Source organism: Plasmodium cynomolgi, chromosome 12 (assembly GCF_000321355.1).
Source record: "Plasmodium cynomolgi strain B DNA, chromosome 12, whole genome shotgun sequence".
Classification (NCBI taxonomy): Eukaryota; Apicomplexa; class Aconoidasida; order Haemosporida; family Plasmodiidae; genus Plasmodium; species Plasmodium cynomolgi.
Window position 1 is genome coordinate 1,603,347 of NC_020405.1, and position 9,746 is coordinate 1,613,092.

Genomic DNA, 9,746 nt, shown 5'->3' on the forward strand with positions numbered 1-9,746 from the left:
AAAATATTTTCCATAATTTTTTTCATAATTTTTTCCATGATTTTCCCCATGTGGGTTAAGATGGACTGATAAAGCCCCACAAGACATTACACTCCTACACATGGACGAGTCTAAGGATGGCTTTCCTTCCTGTTCCCCTTGAAACTTGGCGCGCATACATACGAGCCATGTGTGTGCGGGGGGAAGCCCGTTGGGCCCCAAATGGCGCTGCACTGCTAAGGGGGGGGAGACACATGCAAATTGGCATAAAACAATTTGGGATATTAAAGCTAATTATTTTTAAATAAGTTTCATTAAAAAGGGGAAGAAAGGGGGAAATGAAAAAGGAGAGGGGTGGATAAGGGGAGGATAGTATAGGATGGGAGAAGAGAGGAGCGAAAAAAGTGCACAAGGACGGAAGAAAAATAACGAAAAAGGCAATAATATGGGGAAAAAAAAAAAAATCCTTGTTCATGCGGTAAGATAGTCGAACAAGGAAAGTATAAAACAAAAGGTTCCGTTATTGGAGAAGTGGTTTCGTGTAGCAGTGAAGACGCGCGGGGAGAAGTGACCGCCACATCGTTGTTCACCACCCACGTGTGATCAAACGGAGGAATGCGCTTCCTCTATGAGAGTTCTTCGTTCCTTTCTGCAGTTGGGGGTTGTCTCGCACACGCTGTGGTGGGTGCTCTGTCCCGCGGGATTGCCCCGCGTTGGGAAGAGAGATGCTTCGGGACCGCCCCGTGTTGGGCATACAGCTGCTGCGAGACCGCCCCACGTTGGAAACAAAGCTGCCACAGCGCGGTTGCACCCCGCAAATTGCCTCGCTCCGCTGTGCCCAGTCCATATGCCTACTTGAGGTTCCACACCTCGACATCCATGATGTGGAAGTCTCGACCGGTGGAGATGAGTGGTGGGGAGAAGAAGGACTCGGATGAGTGGGTCTTTCCAACCTTCATATCCTTGTCAATGAACAAAGCGATGTCGTTCCCACCAATGTAGATCCCATCGCGTATAAGTACAAGGGTATTGTTTCTACCTGACCATTTGTAAAATTTAAAATGCGTATTAAATGTACACAGAAAAGCAGAACTCTTATCGGAACAGTTAACAAAATTGAGATCTCTTGTGAGGGAAAAGGGACAAAAAAACCCATCAAATCATAATCGAACGTTTTTAAAATAAGTATCATAGGTTTCCTTTTATTTTTTTCTGTCCTTTCGACAAGTACTTGGAAACTGTATCCATCCTTCTTAGAGCAATAGGTTAAAAAAGGATCTAACGATCTCAAATTACTCGGAATTTTCTCCCATATATTTTGCCAATGTAAAGAATTTATTAGTCTTGAATTATCATTAAGTCTAGGTCTATAAAAAGTTTTCATTTTGACATTCATCAAATAAGGAGAAGGACATTTAGTTGAAAATTTCAATTGTTTCTCTTTTCTTTTTTATTTAAATCGATAAGCAATCTGTGTCAATTCATTTATTGTTAAATATGGATGCATGCAAATATGGTAAAGGATATTCTCCACTTCTTCAATATTTGTACATTTCAATAAATCATTTTCAAAAAATTTTAACAACGCTAGACAGTAGAGACATAAGGTCTTCTGTCCTTCGAATATGTAGATGCCATAAATCCGTAGGACAAAGTCGAATGGAAGCATACGAGAGAACCCATCCTGGATACACCTTGCTGTCCAAGCTGCTAAGTCGAAGTTCAACTTTCTCAAATAATGATAACATTTGGGAAGGAATTGAATAAATGAATTTAAAATATACTTTACGTACTTGACAAAATCTTTTCGTTTATAAATAAAGAAGGGTACCTCTTTGTTCTTTATCGTATCTATTCCTTTTTTTATTAGACAGTGAATGATGCAGTAGACAACGGATGCTTTGAAGTAGATGAGCAGGATAATGCATAGGTTTGGGATGATGGGTGCGAATTCGATGTCATTTCCGAAATTGTTGTTTATGGCCCACAGAAGCTTCTTGATTTCGTGCTTGCCATTATCGTTCAGCAATGCCGTCAGCTCCGTCGCGTCGTCCAGGTTATACACGTTCGGCGGGTACGTCCCGCCGCCTCCGCCCCCAACGTTGTGGTTGCCAGGGTTGCCAGGGTTGCCAGGGTTGGAAGCGTTGCCTGAGTTGGAAGCGTTGGTTCCGTTGGCACCGCCGCCACCGCTAGCTCCGCTAGCTCCGTTAGTGTTGCTCGCCCCATTACCGCTGCTGACATATTTCGCGTTGCCACTCCCGTTTTCGTAAAACTTGCTGTAGAGCTCCTTCTCCAAGTTGGGGTTATCCTTACTGTTGTATTCCACGGAGGCGTATTTTTTCTCCATTATGTTCGTCACCCCGTCGTGCACCTGCTTCTCCCGCGGGGCCTCCTTCCCGCTAGCTGAGTTTTTCATGTCCGTCTTACCCACATTCATCTCCTTATAAACTGACCCCTTCCTCGGGTCTGCATTCGCCCGATTCTCTGCATCACTCGCCGCGTCGGCGTCCTCCCCCGATTCATACTTAAAATTGATTTTTTTCTTCTTCTTCGTTTGGTTGCGAACCCTCCCGTCGCGTTCGCTTCCTTCGCCGCCTTCGCTTCCTTCCCTTCCTCCGCTGCCTCCCCTTCCTCCGCCGCCTTCACTGCCTTCACTTCCTTCGCTGCCTCCCCTTCCTCCGCCGCCTTCACCCTTTTCATCGTTCAGCGGATGGCTCGCCGGCAGATGGAAATTTTCCAATTCGTCCGCGTCAGCCTCGTCCGTCATTACCCCCATTTCTCCCTGTGGTGTTCCTCCGCCCATCCGCCTGGGGGGATTCTTAACCACCTTTTCTTTCATGCGAGACGATGATGATGCTTCCTTCTCTCCTGGGGTTCCTCCTCCCAATTTCGTCCCTCTTTCAAAGGATAAGCCAAACGGAGGACTCATTTTTGCAATTTTGGAAAAGAACGTCTGTTTGTTTTCTTCCTTCTTTCCTACACCACCAGCGTACTGCTGCTTCTGGTGATCCTTCTTTTCGTGTTTGCTAATAATGATTTGGTAATTTTCCTTCCTGCTTCTACCTACCGTTTCGATGCGTCCCGGGGAAGGACTCTCGTGATGATGGCGACCCCTCTCCGACAGTCCGCTTCCCCGGATGGAAGTAAACGTGTTATATTGAGTAACCATCCCTGTGTTGTTCATGCTGGGGGAAAAACCAGTCCCCTGATCTGCCTTACTGGTATGCTTCTTCTCCGCTGTGGTCCTCCTGTCTTCATCCTCGTGCTCCGTCCGATCCTCGTATACATTCCCCCTGTCGAAGTTCTTCTTTTTCCTTCCACCTTGACTACGCTGGTATTCCTCTTTCCTGTACCCATTCGCAAATTTGATTACTTCCGCCTCCGAATCTTTCGACTTTTTTTATAAAAAATTTTTTTCAATTTTCCAAAAAGGGACTTTTTCCCTCCGTCGTTCTTCTTCCCACCGTCGAGAAAGTCGATTCGCTTATTCTCCACGTCTTCCTCGTTAAACTCGCTCAGTTTCACGATGGATTCTCCGTCGTCGTCCTCCTCTCCGTCGTTCGCCTCTTCCCCGTCGTTCGCCTCTTTACCGTTCCTTTTCCGCTGCCTCAACCTGGGGTCATAAGCGTTGTCCTTGTCCTCCCTCTTCCTTTGCATCCCATCATCTGATGAAGTACTTTCTGCTTGAAGGCAGGTCCGTGCAGACTCCCCACTGCCGCTGTTGGGACTTCCTGCTCGATCCGCCACTCCGTAATTTGATTTAAACTTATCAGTTGGTGGGCCATTCTGCCAGAAATTTGAATCGCCATTTTGACCGCCATTTTGAGCGGCACTCTTCGAAGATGACCACCCGCCCACGCGGAGCTCATCCCGTGACACTTCTCCCTTCTTCTTCTTCCTGCTCTCCTTAAGGGAAGAGCCACTATCCATACCTACTTTTTTCCATTGGGGAATTAAATTTTTCTTTTCCTTATTCTCCTTACTAAGACTTTTTTTAAGCAAAGATGAAATGTGATCAGATAGCTTCCTTTCATTCTTCTGATTCGTCCTCTTTACACTAAAGGCTTTTTTTAAAAAATTTCTCGTCCCGCTATAACTAGAATATTTTTTTACACGATATGTGGAACTGTTATCTCCAGTTCTACCTTCGTGCATTTTTTCACATTCTGCAGTTCCCCCATTTGCTAATGAATCATCTGAGTTTTGAATCCCTGCGTGATGCAAATTTCCGTCATAATGTGACTTAGCTTTGGCATTATGGTAATTTCCTTCCTTCTCTATTTTTTTCTTTCTTATTGTTCGTAGGTATAGCTTCGCTTTATTCATTTTCTCTGCCTGTTTTTTGCTTATAATGTACTGCTCCGTCATGTAGCATTGGATGTGCAGGTACTTGTTCGACTCGTACGCCTCCTTGTTGGACTGGTATATCTCCTCCTTCGATTTGTACGCCTCCTCCTTCGATTTGTACGCCTCCTCCTTCGACTTGTACGCCTCCTTGTTGGAGTCCCGCCCTTCCATCTTAGTGGAGTGCAAATTTTCCTTTCCACTGCCGCCAATGATATGGTCACCACAGCCATTTGCACCGCTAACCCCACTGGGGTGTCCCCCCCCGATTTTCCCATAGTTCGTTTCTCCCTTCCCATAGTTAGTTTGTCCTTTCTCATAGTTCGTTTCTCCCTTCCCATAGTTAGTATCTCCTTTGCCGTAGTCCGCTGCCTCTACCTTCTCATTCTCCTGCCCACCCGTGTCGAAATCCGGACCGCTATTCGTATCATCAGCTCCATTGTGAAAAATAATTATGTCATCTTTGATAAGGATGTTTTTTTCGCTTTCGCTACAGTTGGACACTTTAAAATTGGATTCCTTATTGGTTCTTTCTCCATTGGGGGATAAACTTTCGACGTTCTTCCCCCCTCCCGCCGCTGCCGCCGCTGCCGCCGATGCCGCCGATGCTTCTGCTGCTTCTGCTACTCCTCCTGCTGCTCCTCCTGCCGCTGCTTCTGCCGCTCCTCCTCCTGCTGCTCCTTCTTCTACCTTTACGTTTTGCTTCCCTTCCGTCGATTTCTCGCTCACCCCTGTGTTGCTCGGGTGGGTATTATTCACAGCACCACCTCCCGATGGGGCAAGGTCACCCTTTTTTAAGTCATCACTAGTGGTATTATACTCTACCTTTTCCGTGTCAACCTTTTCTGAAATTTTCTCCTCTGGATTTTCCACCTTACTCTTGTAAAATCGACTAGACAGGTTTCTAAAAATGAAGTTGTTCGAATAAGGGAGGACCGAATCAGATGCAACTCTCAGATAGTTGTCAATTTTCTTATTTTTTAACAATTTATTCTTTACATTTTCAATATAAAAAATTTTTTTTTTTTTTTTATTTGTGAACCCAAAATTTGGGGTACTCAATGTTTTGGGTTCTATCCAAAAGTTATGTTCAGGTAGCAAATACTGGTCCTTCTTTTTTTCATTCTCATTTGGATGGTTAAATAAAAGCTGTAAAATATTACTCGTGGAATCATTAATGTTGAAATTATCATAGTCTTCATTATTTTCAATTTCTAACTCCTCTATTTTGGTTTGTACACACATAATATCTTCTTGCAACCCCAGGATTCCCCCGCAGAATGTTGGACAATCGTTGAACAGAATGGAAGGGATTTTATCTCCGAAGGTGTTGTAGATGGTCGTTTCGTAGAAGTGCGGGAAATTTATAACAAAATAGTTTACGTCGTTGGACCTCACCCAGATCAGGTGTTTCAGCGAGTCGGACACGCCTCTGCGGGAGGGGGGGGGTAGGCAATCACGCGGTGTGGAAGATAATCACGCGGTGTGGGAGGTAACCACGCGGAATGGGAGGTAACCACACGGAGTGGGAGGTAACCACACGGAGTGGTAGGCTACGCATGACAGAGTGGTGGGCTAAACTGGGGAGCTAGTGGCGGCATACTCGCACTTCTCTCACGAGACCGATTGGCTGCTATCCCACCGCTCTCTACACAACGGTGGCACTCGTTCAAACCTCCTGAGAAGGTGCTTCACCTCCTTGTCCATCAAATTGGAGTCCGCGTTCAGGACCAGGCTCAGGGACCTGTCGTTCCAATGGCTATGCTCGTCCTTCTAATGAGGGGGAAAAAGAGATAAAAGGATGGGGAAGAAATGAAAAATAGGCGGTGGAGTGGGAAAGATATGGTCAGCATGTCTCGCCAGGCCAGTGTTTGTGAGGGGAGTGAGACCCTCCTCTTATTAGGCAGCCCTGGTTCTTGGTCCTCTATGGCGGTGCACTATGACGCTTCCCCATGGCGGTGTACTATGACGCTTCGCCATGGCGGTGCGGGTCTTCTTCCTCTCCCGCTGCCACAGCTCATCCTCGCAACTCACATCCGTGTTAGGATTCCTCCATTTTTCGTAGACTTCCAAATTCAAATAAATGTTATTGTAAATGTGATTTTTGTTTATCAGATGGTTATATTTATTTTTCTGCGCCTGAAATATTTCATCTGTTTTCGTTCCCCTGTATATTTTTTTCATTTTATGTAATTTATTTCTACATTTTTTTATCGATACGTATGGTTCTGGCGCGGGGAGGGGCGTGAACGGGCGTACACATAGTTGTGTGCATGGGGTGGGGAGCGACGTGTGGGTCGTCCGTCACGAAGTAGGGAGGCACCAAATGGGATGCAACCAACGGTGTGCCGCTACCCCAGGGGAAACGCGGAAACAAAAAAAAGGGGGTCCAAAAAAAGGGGATCCAAAAAAAGGGGGTCCAAAAAACAGGGGGGTAAGAAACGTTACTTGGAATGCTTTTAAAATGCAGAGTGGGCTGTGTGTGCACATGGACATGGCGGAGAGGGGGGCACGCTCACGCACGCAGGGGTGTGCTTATGTAAACACGCAGGGGTGTGCCTATGTAAACACGCAGGGGCGTATAGCTTATACGCACGATGCCAAGTCATACACACAGTGCCGAGTCTTCCATACAGTGCCGAGTCTTCCACACAGACGCCACGTCATACACTCGACTGCCGCGTCATACGCACAGGCGCCGAGTCATACACTCGAGTGCCTCCTCCTGCTCGCCCGTACGAGGATGTACATGCATACGCGCAGGGACATATCCGCACATTTGTGGACGGGGGAAACTGCATATATGTGTAAATAACACCACAAATAAAAAAAAAAAAAAAAAAGTTTATAATTTCATAAATATTTAAACTGAGATAAGACAATAGGGGGGGTAGGAAGAATCTGTAATCATAAATAAAGGGGGGTGGTGAACACTCTCAAATGCATAACGGGTGTTCCTATAGGTATATGTGCGTATAAACAGGTACATACAAACAGGCACATTCGAACGGGTACATACGAACGGGTACATACGAACGGGTACATACGAACAGGCACATACGAACAGGCACATACGAACAGGCACATACGAACAGGCACATACGAACAGGCACATTCGAACGGGCACATACGAACACGCTCATGTGTACACTCTCATATGTACACTCGCATGTATGTCGTGTGTACGGACGAGTTTTAAAAATTAAGGCGACGCACGCAGATGAACTTGTGCGTGGAATGCTTTTATACGCATGGGGGAGGACGAGGTAACGAAGGAGTAGAAAAAGATAACGCAAATGTGCGTGTAACGAAAGGTAACATAAAGGAAAAAAAGGTGTAACGAAAGATAACGTGTACGGGTAAGGAAAATATGACGAAACGGGGAAATAAAAAAAAAAAAGGTAAATGAAAAAAGTTGAAATAAGAAAAAAAAAAAAAGAAAACACAAAAACTCCTAAAAAATGAACAAAAAAAAAAAAAAAGAAAGAAATGCATGAAAAAAATGAAGCGAAAAAAGGTGTGGGGGGGGGAAACGTAAAAAAAAAAAAAAAAAAAAAAAACGAAAAAAGGAAAGCGCAGTAAGGCGAAGAAAGCGAAATTTAAAAATTAAAGCTGGAATGAAATTTAAATTAAGTTAAATCGCAATTAAGTTAAGTCACAATTAAGCTAAATTGCAATTAAGCTAAGTCGCAATTAAGCTAAATCGCAAGTTAAAATTAAATAGAATGGAAAAAGGAAAGTGAACTCCTTCGCTCTTCTCTTAATAGACAAATACAGGCAAAATGGCTATTCCGCTTGTTTAAAATATTTAAAAAAAAAAAAAAACTAAAATTAGGAAAATAGTTGGTTGATAAATTAGGGAATTCATAAGTTGATATAATGAGAAAATGGTAAATCGATAAATGGATAAATGGATAAATTGATAAATGGATTATTTGATAAATGGATAAATTGATAGATCGATAAAATGATAAATCGATAAAATGATAAATCGATAAAATGATAAATCGATAAAATGATATATTACTGAATTTATTCCCTTTTTTCTTCAGGAAAAAATTGCACATTTTGTTGCATAAGATGAGGGGGTGGGATGGACGGACGTGTGTATGGTGTGTAAATCGCAGGCGCGGGGGGGACGCACCATCGGACGAACAGACGAACGGATGAAGCTAAAAGTGCGTCATGGCGTGGGTGTGTACAGTCACACATACAGTTTAGCGAGTGTGTACTGGGAAGAACTGGCTGGAAATTCAGGTCACAATTTGCGCAAAACGAAAAAAAGGAGAGGGGCACACGGAGGGGTCGCTCGAAATAGCCGGCTGGCATGGAAACGGAAAAAAAGAAGCCGCACGGGGAGGAAGCGTCATAAAGGTAGGAGGCGTTCGAAGGGTAAGAGGCTTAAGAAAGGCATGAACGGCATGAACGGCATGAACGGCATGAACGGCATGAACGGCATGAACGGTATGAACGGTATGAACGGCACGAATGGCACGAACGACTGGGACAGGAACCCTAGGGGGGGTAAAGCGCAAGAAAACGCCAAGAACGTACAGAGTGTATCGCTTGAGGGGCGCTAAAAGTAGGCTTCAAGGGGGAGTCAAAAGAGGGGCTTTAAGTGCGTGAAAATCTTCATCTTGCACCGCAGACAAAACAAAGTTGAAAGAAGAGTCGGCGGTTACAAATGGGGGGTGGACAAACAAGCACGGGGATGCAAAATGGGTGCAGATGTCACAATTACAGTCAGCTACCGCAGCGAGATGAACGACACACGCCATGAAAAAGGGGTCTGCACACATAAACACAGATTCTACATGCACACATGGGTACATGCTACCGCGAATGCGCGAACGGGTGGTCAGCCGGGAGCCCCTATAACATATCCGCAGCTCCTCCGGTAGGGATACACGCAGCGGATACGCGTAACAGATACGCGTAACAGATATACGAAACAGATACGCGTAACAGATACACGAAACAGATACGCGTAACAGATACACGAAACAGATACGCGTAACTGATACACGAAACAGATACGCACAAATGAACGTTTCATAAATGGCCACTCGACGGATGCGTCAGGCTCGCGGAGGGACTTTCACAGGCGAGTAAGCAGATGCATGAGAACTCAGTTACATAATTATTCACACATAAATGGGCATCTCATGCGCGTTGGCCTTTCGCGTTCGCCTGTGTACACATATCTACGGCTAAGTGTACGACTATAAATTTTGCTGCACGGCGAGTCAGAAATGGATTTATAAGTTTTTTCTTTTCCTTTTGAAAATCCGCACAAGGGGGATAAACCAAAAAAAAAAAAAAAAGGGGAGGCAAAGAAGGCAAGGAAAGTACAGCGGGGAGAGAGGTTGAAGAAGGGCAGGCGTGCTTCCCAAATGGAGGATGCAAGAAATGTACAAAGTGGA

The 9,746-nt window shown here is 45.0% G+C and overlaps 1 protein-coding gene across 1 annotated transcript; it reads right to left on the minus strand.

Moving 5' to 3' along the window:
- Positions 1-1,429: 1,429 nt before the first annotated feature.
- PCYB_124710 (TLD domain-containing protein) lies at positions 1,430-6,507 on the minus strand (the record flags this gene model as incomplete). Its single annotated transcript, XM_004223804.1, has 5 exons — positions 1,430-3,042; positions 3,091-3,163; positions 3,349-5,755; positions 5,999-6,096; positions 6,358-6,507. 3 exons carry the CDS (start codon positions 6,505-6,507, stop codon positions 3,349-3,351), a joined length of 2,655 nt encoding a protein of 884 aa, XP_004223852.1. The 3' UTR covers positions 1,430-3,042; positions 3,091-3,163.
- Positions 6,508-9,746: the final 3,239 nt, after the last annotated feature.